General features: G+C 63.7%; 3 protein-coding genes across 3 annotated transcripts; 2 read left to right on the forward strand and 1 right to left on the reverse strand.

Annotated features, from left to right (window-relative positions):
• Positions 1–2152: 2152 nt before the first annotated feature.
• Positions 2153–6894, reverse strand: RHTO_02347 (transcription factor; the record flags this gene model as incomplete). Its single annotated transcript, XM_016416024.1, has 8 exons — positions 2153–2358; positions 2435–2586; positions 2649–2745; positions 2821–3280; positions 3350–3729; positions 3787–4292; positions 4359–6376; positions 6442–6894. 8 exons carry the CDS (start codon positions 6892–6894, stop codon positions 2153–2155), a joined length of 4272 nt encoding a protein of 1423 aa, XP_016271852.1.
• Positions 6895–7678: 784 nt separating this feature from the next.
• On the forward strand, positions 7679–10982 carry RHTO_02348 (uncharacterized protein; the record flags this gene model as incomplete). Its single annotated transcript, XM_016416025.1, has 5 exons — positions 7679–8183; positions 8254–8392; positions 8481–8679; positions 8755–10267; positions 10324–10982. 5 exons carry the CDS (start codon positions 7679–7681, stop codon positions 10980–10982), a joined length of 3015 nt encoding a protein of 1004 aa, XP_016271853.1.
• Positions 10983–11126: 144 nt separating this feature from the next.
• Positions 11127–12169, forward strand: RHTO_02349 (inositol phospholipid biosynthesis protein SCS3; the record flags this gene model as incomplete). Its single annotated transcript, XM_016416026.1, has 2 exons — positions 11127–11366; positions 11435–12169. 2 exons carry the CDS (start codon positions 11127–11129, stop codon positions 12167–12169), a joined length of 975 nt encoding a protein of 324 aa, XP_016271854.1.
• Positions 12170–12299: the final 130 nt, after the last annotated feature.

Raw genomic sequence — 12299 nt, forward strand, 5'->3', positions numbered from 1 at the left:
AGGCGCAGCAGGCTTGCTCGTGACCGACTGTGCAGTCTCGGTCGAGTCGCAGACCCAGTCGTCGCCGCTCTCCTGAGCCGAGGACGAGGCGGCGGAGGAGGAGGGAGCGGGCGGGGCGGCGGTGGTCTTGACTGCCTGAGCCTTGGGGGGCGCGGTGGTCGAGGGAGGAGCCTGGGCAGAGTCGGACGTGGTCTGCTGGACGTTGACGTTGGCAATCTTGGCGTTCTTCGCGGTCGTCTCGGCGGTCGCGGCCGACGAAGCAGGGACCTTTGACGAGTCGACCGTGAACTCAATCGGCAACTCTCCAACATCCAAGTTCCCCTCGAGCGCGACAAAAGCCGCCTTGGAGAAGGTCGTGTAGTCCTGGCGGTCCGAGGCGCCGACGACGGTCGCGACGACGGATTTGCCGGTCGAGGGGGAGGTGACGCTCACGGACGAGCCGCACAGGGGAGAGGCGGTGGAGACGTCCGGGTAGACCGAGAGGGGGAGCGCGACGACCATGTCGTTCTCGCTGCGTGCAAGGGAGCGGACGAGGGTCAGCGAGTCCGGGAGTGTCAGCGAGGATTCGGAGAAGCGGGACGCACTTGATGGTGACGCCGCACGAGCCGACCCATCCCGCCTCCTTCCACCAGATGGCAGTCGACGAGTACTTGGCGGTCGAGTCGGACGACGACGAGGTCGAGGTCGAGTTCGAGTCGGTGGCGAGGAGGACGGCGCCTGTTTCCGGCGAGGGCAAACAACCGCGAACGGCGTCAGTTTTCGCGCACCGAAAGTCGCACACCGTCTCCACACGCCCAGAGGCAAGAGGAGAGGGCGCCAGAACTGACCCTGAGCGCCGCGCCTAACCTTCCTCTGCATCCTCCCAGTTCCCTTGACCGCCCTCGCATTCAACGCCTCCCTGACGGGGACGAACGCGCGCTTGGCATGGGCGTGAGCGTGGTGGTGGCGGACCTGGTTGTGGTGTCCGTGGTTCGGGTGGGCCGAGGCGGACGAGGCGAGGAGCGAGGCGGCGACCGCGAGGGGGAGAGTGAGCGAGTGAGTGAGCATCGTTCGTGATTCTGCGCGGTGTAAGGTCGTGGTTAGTACAGCGAGCGTCGTTTGCCACTCGCACGCGCGCCCTCGGTGTGCGGCACGAACGAGGGGTTGAGGGAGCGTGCGGACATTCCGAGCGAGATGCGACGACGCACTGAAAAGAATGTGAGGGGGTTCGTAAGAGTGTACGGACGTGTGGATCGTGTCGTCGTTGTCGTTGGCCTGCAACGAGTGTCGGACGAAGAGAGAGAGTGTGACGCGACTCGAGGGTTGTTGAGTGAGCGTGTGCGACGAGGAGGGTCGGGGGGTTTGCTGTGTTGGCGGTGGTTGAGTCGGCTGTCGAGGTTGTCGATGTAGCAGACACACGCAGAACACACAAAGCTGAGCAACGGAGCGAGAGACGGAGAGAAGAGAAGAGGGAAGACAAGGCGAGGAATGCACACGCCTCCAACTGACAGTCGAGTTCAAAACGTTCGTCCCCCTCCTCTCCTTTGAACTCGCTGACAGCCTCGTACAGCGCATGGTACACTCTCCTACACACCGCTACTCACATAGCCAGTCACCACCCGCGGCCGCCTCACCACCCTCAATCCTCGCCCTTCGCACACACGCGCCTCCTCGCGCATCGCTCAACAAACAACACAACAACCCTTTCTCCTTCGAGACGAGCCAAGCATCTGTACCGAGCATACCAGGGTGTGACACTGGGCATCATCGACAAGGAGCGCACGAAAGCGAGCGTGCGCGCGCGGAGGAGGACTGAGCGCGAAGCGAAAGAGGGAGGACCTTCTCAACCGACGAGGGTGCTGCGCTCGCTCTTCTCCTTCGCTTCCTTCCTTCGCCGAGCTATTCTCGCTGCGTTCGAGGGCTTCTTCTTCTTCTTGGGACGGCAGTCCGCGCGAAAGAAGAGCGAGCCGTCAGGAACAAGTTGCGCAACCCGAGACGGCAGGCGAGGATGCAGACTGGCTTGCGCAACGGAGAAGAGGATATCGCTACAGGCTTAGTGCACAGAAGAAGAGAGAGGCTACAAGAGTAAATGATACAACCCTCTTACACCCGAACCCTCCGACGCCACCCGGACAAATCACTCCCCTCCCCTCCCCTCCCCTCCCTCGCCCCTCTATTTGACAGCCACCTCCCACCTCACACAAACCCCATCGCCCCTCCTCCCCACCACACTCACCTTCTCACCCCTCTGCACCCTGACGCCCCTCGGGAGTTGGACCAAAGCGAGGGAGGTCGACTTGTACGTGATTGACGAGGGAGGGAGCGGGTGAGTTGAGAGTGTCAGGGAGAGCGAGGGGGAGAGGTGCGAGCCGTGTATGACTGCGTAGAGCGAGCGGGCGGAGCGAGCGTCAGCTTAGGAGAGACTGGATGAGGAGAGGAAGGAGAGGGGGCGTACGGATAGTCCCCTCTTCTGTCCGCGCCGCGCCTCCAAAGTGCTTGTTCCCGCCCCTCTCGCGCAGGATTTCGATATATCGTACGACCGGCAAGTCCGTGTCGATCGTCTTTGACGGGCGAGGGGAGTTGTACATCGGGTTCAGCGTGGGAGGGCTGTCTCTTCCATCGTGTCAGCGGGCGAAGAGAGCGAAGGGTAGGAGAGTGGAGGAGCGCACGGGTTGAGAGAACGAGGTTGGCCGCCTGTGAGGGAGGGAGGGACGAAGAACGAATACCGCTCGAGTTCGATCTGCGCGATCGACCAGATACAGTGTTCTGCGAGACGTGGGGAGTCGTCAACATCTCTCTGCGCCGGCGAGTAAGCGAGAGGAGAGATGGGGCGAGACGCACCCCCGAGCGGCATAGTCCAAACCCTCCCCCTCTCCACTCCCTCCCCCTCCTTCGCCTTCTTCCTCCCGCCCTTCTTGCCCCTCCCCTCCTCTTCTTCTTGCTGCTGAGCAGCAAACGAAATCGGCGTAGTAGGCGTCCTCGGTGCGCTCCCCCCTCCTTTCCCTCCCCCTCCAACATACGTCCTCCCCTCCAGCGCCTGATGAACACCAACTTCCTCCTCCACAACTCCCAAGAAACTTTCCCTCTCCCCCTTCCCTTCGGCAGCGGATGAAAAGACTTGCAAAGCGATAGGTCGGTATTGAGAGACGGGTTCGCCGGGTTGTTCGTCCCGCGGGACGGGGTGGGCGGCGCGTGACGGGGACGGTGAGGAGGTGCTGGTGGTGCTGGTGGTGGAGGAGGGTGAAGGACCGCCGCCGGTGCAGAGGGAGGGGGTGTCGATTCGGCGGAGGATGAGGACGGGCTGCCAAGCGGAGCGAGGGAAGGTTAGGTTGTGAAAGTAAGAGGGAGGGAGGAGGATGACCGTACGCACCGAGACGACACCTGTGGCCAAGTCCTGCAAGACGACCGTCTGATTATAACACAGCGGCTTGGGTTCCTCCCCAAACTGAACCGCATTGAGCGGCGGTTTCGGGTACGTCGGATTCGGGGGTTCCTGCTGCCTCGGCTCGATCTCTGTATCGACCGCATACACGACAAACGCGTCCCACGCCGCTGTCTTGGCTACGAAGCGGGTTTCGCGCGCGTCGGTCGGTGCGAACGAGCGCGAACGAAGGCCGGAAGTCATCGAGTGCCAGTCGTGCAGAGGGAAGATGGATTGGACGCCGGAGGTGCAGAGATAGCGCGTCGAGCCCGTGTAGGTTTTGGTGCGGTTGTAGAGAGAGACGAGCGAGCCGTGGTGCAGGCCCGAGACTGTGCGCGCAGAGTCAGCTTACCGGCGAGGGTGATACGAGTGAGACGACGACGCACCTCCTCCCACGGTGACGGACCGCTTCTTCGACGGCTTCGAGATGACCGTGATCGGCTTGCCCATCAACCTCGCCCAAACCCTCGACTCGACATCGCCCGTCCCAGGTTCGCAAATCGTCACGACCGCATTCACCGTCGTGCTGACATCCTTGTTCAGCTCGCCGGGCACGCTGACTGCGAGACCTTTGCTCACCGCCCGACCGGCGATAGGCGGCGCGTCCTCCTCTTGACGCTCGATGACGGCCGTCCCTTCGTTCGAGATCCACGAAGTCGTAGCTGGCTGCTTCGGGAAGACACGGTCCGTCGAGATACTGATGTAGACTTCTGGTGCGAGTTGAGCGCGGTGAGGCGGCGAAGGGGGTGTAGGGAGCGAGCCGGTGTAGGGTTTGAAGGCGGAGAACTTGCTCGATGAGGTGGTCGAGTCGGGCGAGGTTGTCGGGTCGACGTCGTAGCTCTGCCACCAGGACGTGCCGAGCAAGAGCGCCATCGGAGGCGGGGCGAGCAGTCTGTGCGCACGGAGAAGCGTGAGTAGGTAAGTCAAGGAAGAGAAAATGGACGACGCGCGAACGCACCGCTTCTCGTTGCCGTAGCTGCGCTGCGCAATCTTCGGGTTGAGGATAACGACCGTCTTCTCGCCGAGGGCCATCCTGTCCTCCGCATGCACATACTCCTGGACCTCCTTCTCGAGGCGGACCTGCTGCGACTCGACCCCGTACTGCTGCCTCGACACCGCAAAGTCGGCTTGCTGCTGGCGACGGAAGAGCTCGTCGTACGCTGCTTGTTGCTGTTGTTCGAGGATCCCGACGTCTGCGCTTGTGGTGGAGAACGCGCTAGGCGGGGCGTAGAGGACTTCGCCCGGGTCGACCGAGACAGGAATCGACGACGACGAGTACGGCTGGTGCGCAAAGTTGGCGGGCGTGACGGGCGTGATAGGCGAAGGGATCTGCAGCTGAGGCGGAGGAGGCGGCGCGAGGTGCATCTCCTCAACGCCCATCTCGAGCCCAAGACCGACCGTCTCGAACGGCTCCTCAACGTCCCACGACGTCGCCGCCGCCAGCGTACGGTGCAACTCCTCCTCCGCCGTACTCGCAAGGCCGGACGAGACCGCCCCGCTCGCCCTCCTCAAAACCGTCCTCGGCGCGCCTGACCCAGCGAAGGTCGCCGTCGCGCTCGCACGCCTGCGTTCCTCGGCATACGTCGCCGCCCGAGTACCCTGGACAGAAGGCGACGAAGCGGGATACTGATCGGCCGAGTAACGCCTCCTCGCCTTCGCAGCCGCTCCAGCCGCCCCGAGCGGGCTCAAGCAATCCGGATCGATACCGTTGAAAGCCGCCGAGAAGCCTGTCGCTTCAGTTGCGGGCGTACCGTAGGGTGACTGACCGGCGTAGGGCGAGAAGAAAGGTGAGTTGGGGTAGGGCGAGTAGCGGGGCGAACGGTAGTTCGTGAAGGATGAGGTGGCGGACGAGGCGGCGGACTGGGGAGGGAGGCTCGTCCCAGCGGAATGAGTCTGGGTCTCGGACTGACTCCGCGGCACGGCGATCGTGAGGTTGGGGTGGTACCGGCGCGAAGAGGAGGAGAACGACGGCGAGGTAGTCGAGACGAGCGGGGAGTACGCCGCCTCAGCCTGAGCGGAAGGCCGCCTCGACGTCGGCGTGCGAGGCTGCGAAGGCGAAGGAGACGGCGCGAACGGCGAAGGCGGTACAGGCGAAGAACCGTACGCCGGCCCGTTCCCGCCAGGCGTGAGCGACGACCTGCGTCTCGAGATGCTGTGCGGGCGAGTGGGCGTGACAGGCATCGAAGCGGGTTGAGACGACCTCCTTGCCGGACGAGCGGATGACGGCGAGACCGCTTGACCGACGGCGTAGAGCGACTGAGCCTGCGCTTGCAACGAGTGACGCCGAGGCTCGTGGTGGTAGTCGGCATCTCCTGCATCGATTGAGCGCTTTCGCGATGGCTGCTGCTGCTGAGGCGTAGTCGGCACGCTTGAGATAGGGCCGGAGAACGAGTGATGTCGAACTGCCGGACTCGCTTCGACAGGACCTGCGGCGGCGTAGACATCTCGTCCGGCGTACTCTGGCGCTGCCTGAGTATTAGCATGCGCGAGCGAAGGACGCCTTGACGAAGGAGCCGAGTGCGCGGGAGTAGGCAACGGTGACGCCGACGTCGAGTGACGACCCATCCGCTGCGGCTGCTTGGACGTCTCGGACTGTCCTGCTCCGTCAATGTAGGGCGACGGCGCGAGCGAAGTCGAGTAGTGCGACTGCGGGGCATAGCTCGAGTCGGACGAAGCGCTACGGCTGCGATAGAGAGTCGGGTCGACCGAGTGCTCCGACTGCAAGACTTCGATCTCGTCGGCGCTGTACTGGCCATAGACCGTTCGAGGTTGTTGTGGGACATAGGCGGCTTGCGAAGGATCTGAAGCATAGAGAGGCATGCCGGGCGAGACGTCGCTCGAGGAGATGAGAGCGTAGGAGGCGTTGCCGAGCTGCGAGGAGCTGTACGAGGCGGACTGGTCGGGCGGAGGAGGCGCAAGCGTATAGCCGGACTGGAAGAGGCCGCTGTCTGCAGGCGAGCTGCTGTACGAGTGGGGCTGCGAGAGCGTTCGAGCGGTCAGTCTGTGTTCGACAGGCCGGATGGAAAGGAAACGCGCCGCACCTGCGCAAAGTGCTGCCTGTCACTCGTGCCGCTCATCGCAGTCGGTTGGTCTCCCTCGCTGTACCGCCTGAACGGCTGATACCCCCCCTCAACGGGCACCTCATACCCCATCCCATCGTTGAGGACCTCCAAAAACCCGTCCTCGAGCATGGCCTCATCATGCACCATCTCGTCCTCCGGGTAATGTACGAATCCCGTCTGCATCGGCGCTTGGCTCGAGAGGGAGGAAGTGGAAGACGAGGGGTGGAGGTGAGGGGTGAACCAGGCTGGGTCGTTCGAGGGGTCGAAGAAAGAGGACGAGGCGTCGTGGTAGGGCGTCCCTCGGGCAGATTGGTACGACGAGGCGAGGAAGGGCGAGGACGAGTCGTCGATGTGGGGCATTGATGGTTGTCCGGCGGAGGAGGGAGGGTAAGGCGGCTGTTGAACCTGCGTGGGGTGGACGGCACTGTACATCGTAGGGCACTGCTGGGACGGCGGGCTGAAAGGCGGCGAGGCGAGAGACGGCGGGTAAAGAGCGTGAAGGCGGTATGAAAGCGTCTGTTGGGCGAGTGCGAGGAGGAGGAGAGGAGGCCGAACGAGCAACGTCGCCGAGTTGCGTCGGGCTTGGAGAAGAGCGGCAGGGCCAAGGGAGGTCGAAAGAGCGACGGAGGAGAGGGCGAGCGATGGACGGGGACCAGAGGAACCTGCCTCGGGTCGGGTGGCTTCGCCGGAGAACGAGCGGCAGCGATGATGCCTTGCTAGCTAGAGTCCTACCTGCCCTGCATTCGCTAGTGCGCACGCAGCTCAGACGTCTGTGCGGGCTCCAGCAAGCTGAGGAAGGCGAGCGGGTTAGCCGGGCGCCTTCCTGTTGGCGATTTCGAGCGGTAGTGCAAGGTTCGTCGAGCAGCAGGAACGGCGCGGAGATGCGATATGAAGCGCTGCTCGATGGGGAAGGGTGGGTGGTTCGCGACGCCGCACGAGGAAGGCGACGAGGCGAGCTACGAGGTGGATTCGAGCGGGTGGCTCCCGGCTGCGCTGCCGTGCCCCATACAACTCTTGCTCTTCGTACGAGAGCATCCAGACGAGCCAGCGTGCGCGTCAGCATCGGCGAAGTGCAGGAAGCGAACTTGATGAAGGGCGGGCGAAACTCAGTCGGGCGAAAGGCGCGTCGATGCCACGTCAGTTTTGTCTGCGGGTCAAAACAACCCGCCTCGAGTTGACGCGCTCAAGGTCATTGACTTTCTCTCGCTCGGCAACAATGGCTACTGCTGGTCCGCCAGTGTTCGCTGCAGACGCGCGCACGGCCAACTCGACACCCGCTACCGCGACTCCGCTGCCGAGCGACCCAGAGTCACCGCTCGTCGCGTCCACTCCCTCATCGTCGCCCGCTTCTGCCTCGACAACAGCCGCAGCGGTCAAGTCAAGCGCGTCAGTCGGAGCAGCGATGAGCATCGAGCAATATGGCGCCGCGAACGGGCAGCTGAGCGCGTCGGTGGCGAGCAAGGCGGATGTCAAGATGGGAACGCTTCCTCCTCGCGAGACGGCCGTCGTCGGACCGTTCACGCTGCCTGGAACCGCTCAGTCGACGAGCAACGGAGTCGGTGGGGCGGACGGCAAGCGCGCGAGGATTCCGACCGAGCAGACTACCGCCGACCCTTCGTCGTCAGTCGCTCCCGTCGCGAACGGCGGAGCGGACAAGGCGGATGCCGTGCCGCCGAAGAAGAAGCGCAAGCCTGCCGTGCCGAAGGTCTACTGCCATCAGGGTGCGTCCTCCGTTTCTCCGCTCCTTCTGCTCGACACCGTCGTTGAGTTCAGGTTCGCTTCGCCTGGCAGACCACTCGGCGCACGAGCTCAGGAAAGTGCTCCGCTGTACCGCGATGAAGCCTGCGCCCAAGACGAAGGCGACGCCGGAGGGCGAGACCCCGATGAAGCAGTGCTCGGCGAGCTACTGCGAGCGGTGTCTGTTGAATCGGTGCGTTCCGAGGGATCCTCTGCTTCGTACGGCGTTCTCCAACCAGAACGCCACTGACGCTAGATCTTTGCGATCGGGCTTCGCACAGGTACAACGAGAACATGCAAGAACTCCTCTCCTCTGGCGCCTCCAAAACCTGGACCTGCCCCTCCTGCCGCGGGTTGTGCACCTGCGCCGCCTGCCGCAACAAGCGCGAGCCGAAGCCCGAGAAGGTCGTCGAGAAACCGAAGGAGAACGGGGTCGGGATGCTGGGGGAGATGGTGCCGTCAGGCGGGAGGTCGGCTGCTGTGAGTTCCACATCTCGTCTTTCTTTCCTCTCGTGAGTCGCCAGCCTAATACGCCTCGATGCACGCTCGTCACAGAAACTCGCAAGGTCTCGCCTGTCCGCGACGTTCACCGAGTCGGGCATGCCTGCCGCCCAATCGCTCACAAACGATCACTCGTCGCCGTCGACGTCTACTTCCGCACCCAAGAAGCTCAAGAAGCTCAAGAAGCCACGCGAGAGCTCGCCCCTGAGCACGAGCGCGAGCAAGGGCAAGGGCAAGATGGAGGAGAGCGCGAACGTCGATGCGGCTGGCTTGTCCGACTCGGGCTTGTCGGACTTGACTGAGTCGGATGCCGAGTCGTCGAGCAAGAAGAAGAAGAAGGGCGGGAAGCGATCTGTCGGGATGAGCAAGACTGGGTCGGGGAGCGGGTCCATGGCGGCGGGAGCTGGCCCGAAACGCGCGATGCCGCCCAAGATACCTCCGCCGCTCATCTCGCCGCCTCAGACACACCCTCTCTCGTCCGTCTACTACCCGTACCCGACTCTCCCCTGCGCCGACTCCATCCTCTGCCGCCTGCACCTGCGCGAATTCTTCCTCCGCTTCCTCCACCTCATGCCCTCTCTCGCTCTGCCCTCCTCCTCCTCCAGCAAGTCGCCTTCACCGTACGTCGCGCGCGTCATGTCCGCTCTCTCAGACGACATCCTCTGGCTCTGGACGGACCACGATTCCGCCGCCGAAGTCGCCCAACTCCGCCTCCTCGCCGGCCTCGTCGAACTCCTCCTTCGCGATCGCTCCTGGGCGATCCCGAAACTCCAGCGCGAGGAGCTGGTCGACCTGAATGAGGAAGTGAAGGTTGCGATTGCTGGAGTGCAGAGGCAGCAGGAGGTTTATGATCGGCCTTGGAGGACGGCGGGGAGGGCACTTGAGAAAGGTGTTGGGAAGCCTTGGGTGGGTCAAGGGCTCGAGTGGGAGAAGGATGCGAAGGGGAGGAGGGAGGAGGTGGAGCGCGTGATGAAGGAGAAGCAGAAGGAGAAGATGAAGGTTGACGGGGACGAGGACAGCGAGTTGAGCAGCTTGAGTGGGTCGGAGAGCGACGAGGAGGAGGACGGGGACGCGTACGACGACGGCGCGTCGACGGCGACGACCGCGACGACTTCGACCAGCAAGCGCCGGATGGTGATCGACGACGGCGAAGAGATCGACATGCTCGCGTCGGACTACGAGGAGCCTCCTCGCGCGCCTTCGCCCTTGAGGATGAAGAAGCGGCGGAAGCGCAAGGGCACCCGCGAGACGCCTGCCGAGGAGCGCCTCGCGCTCATGTGCGGCCTGATCGAGCTGGCGTGCCAGACCGAGCCCGTGCGGAACGACATCCAGAACGGGCTCGACTCGCACTACCGCGTCAACATCGACATCAAGAAGGACCGGACGAGCGTGACGCGCGAGATGGCGGACGAGGTGCGCGGATTGAAGGAGAAGAAGGACGCGCTCGAGAAGCCGCCCGGTAACAACGCGTCTCTCAAGGTCCAGGAGTGGCAAGAGGAGGTGGACAAGGTTGAGGCCGAGATCAAGGAGGCCGAGGTCAACGGAATGAAGGAGGGATGGCGCATCCGTGAGTTGGCTTGTAAGCTGAACGCAGTCTCCCGCTCACCTTCTTCGCCCTCGCAGAGTACGAGTTCTTCCGCAACGACATGGGCAACCGCATCCGCTTCCAGAGCATCGGCAAGGACGCGTTCGGCAACGAGTACTCTTTCGTGACGCCTCCGCCGTCGTCGCTCTTCAAGAACGTCTCGGCGGCCGCGTCTTCTGCCTTCCCGCTCAACCGCAAGCCCGAGGACGACGGCAAGCGCGACTACCCGCTCAGCTACTGCGTCGTCGTACATGGCCTGCGCCCTGTCGGCCAGTCGGAGCGCAAGGACATCAAGGGCAAGGCCAAGGCGGAGGATGGCGACGATGAGGAGGAGAACCCTAAGGCCGACGCTCCCGACGCTGCGCCTGCGACCGACGACTGGTACGTCGTCCGCGGCATCGACGACCTCGACACGCTCGTCGACTGGGTCAACCTCGCCGTGCGACACGCCAAATTCAACGTCGACTTTGCGCACTTCCAGCTCGAGCACCCGAAGACCAAGGTGCAGGGCCGGCCGGCGCCTCTTCCTACGCCCGAGCAGATCAAGCTGTACGAGCAGCGCGCGGACGAGATGGACTGGGACCTGGGCGACAAATTGCGACAGTTTGCAGACGCGATCAGGTGGACGAGGGAGCTTGCACTCGAGGAAAAGGAGGGCGCCGGGGTCAGTAGCCGCACGAGGAGGACGTCGCGGTAGGGCTCTCTTGTGTCGCTTGTCAGTTTACCCCTCGCTTGCAACGCTCTTCCTCTCGAGATTCGTCGTGGGACTGGCGAACTTGGCCGCGCAAGGTCAGCGTCATCACTTTGGCTTCGCTTCCTTCCACGCGCACTCTCGCTCACGATGAGCACGGCTACTGCCACACGCGCAAGAGCGCACGCTCGACAAGCGTACTCGCCCCGCCAGCGCGTCCTCCTCCTCTTCACCCTCACCGCCCTCGCCGGGACTGTCTACTCGGTCCTCAACGTGTCGTCCGCTGCGACCGCGTTCCGGTCACGCCTGCCAGCACACACGCTCACAAAGATCACCGAGAGCGAGTCCGCCTTCCCCGTCCAGTTCTCGCTGCCCTTCTTCGCCGACAAGGTGTGTTCTCGCTTCTCGACCTCACAGCTCCTCTCGTACTTGAGCTAACGAGCTCGTTCTCCTTGCAGCGGAATCCGATCAATCAGCTCTTCGTCAAGCGGGCGTGGGCCTGGATCACGGCCCTCTTCCTCGCCTTCCTCGCCGCCGTCTTCCTCTTCCCCTCGCATCTCCCCGCCCAAACCGCATCTTCCTCGACTCGCACGACCCCTCATACCCGCGTCCAAGCCGTCTCGACCGCCCATATCGCCGCCTCCATCCGACGATACCTCCTCGCGACCCTGTACTGGTTCTATCTGACCCAGGCGACCTGGTTCGGCCGCTCGCTCGGCCCGTCCATCACCTTCCGCATCCTCCGCTCCTCCGGCGCCGTGTGTGTGCCGAGCGCCCTCTCGAGCGAAGCGATCGCGCAGGCGGGACAAGGCGGACTGCACGCAGACGGACCGCACGACGCAGCGGCGCCTCCTCTCGTCTGCACGGGCTCGAAAGGCGAGTACTGGCGCGGCGGACACGACGTGAGCGGCCACGCATTCATGATGATTCATTGCGGGATGTTCCTCTTCGAACTCGTCTACCCGCTCTTGCCCGCCCTCTTCCCCTCGCTCTTCCAGTACGCCAGCAGCCGACCGCCCGCCGCGCCGAAACGCCTCCACCCCGTCGTCATGGTCCTCGGCTACGTCGCGGTCGGGATGATCGCGCTGTGCTGGTGGATGCTCCTCATGACGAGCCTTTTCTTCCACTCGAGCACGGAGAAGTTGACGGGAGTCGCGTTCGGAGTGCTCGGGTGGTACATCAGCGGGTTGTAGACGTGCGAAACGAATACCTAGGAGGAGTGAATATATCCGGTTTGCGCACGACCGCTCTGGAGAGACCAGCCACTCGCGCGACGCTTTCCTTCGCTCTCTCGAGCGGCGACGAGCGCTACCTCGAGTCTTT

This window comes from Rhodotorula toruloides (assembly GCF_000320785.1).
Source record: "Rhodotorula toruloides NP11 unplaced genomic scaffold Scaffold18, whole genome shotgun sequence".
Taxonomy (NCBI): domain Eukaryota; kingdom Fungi; phylum Basidiomycota; class Microbotryomycetes; order Sporidiobolales; family Sporidiobolaceae; genus Rhodotorula; species Rhodotorula toruloides.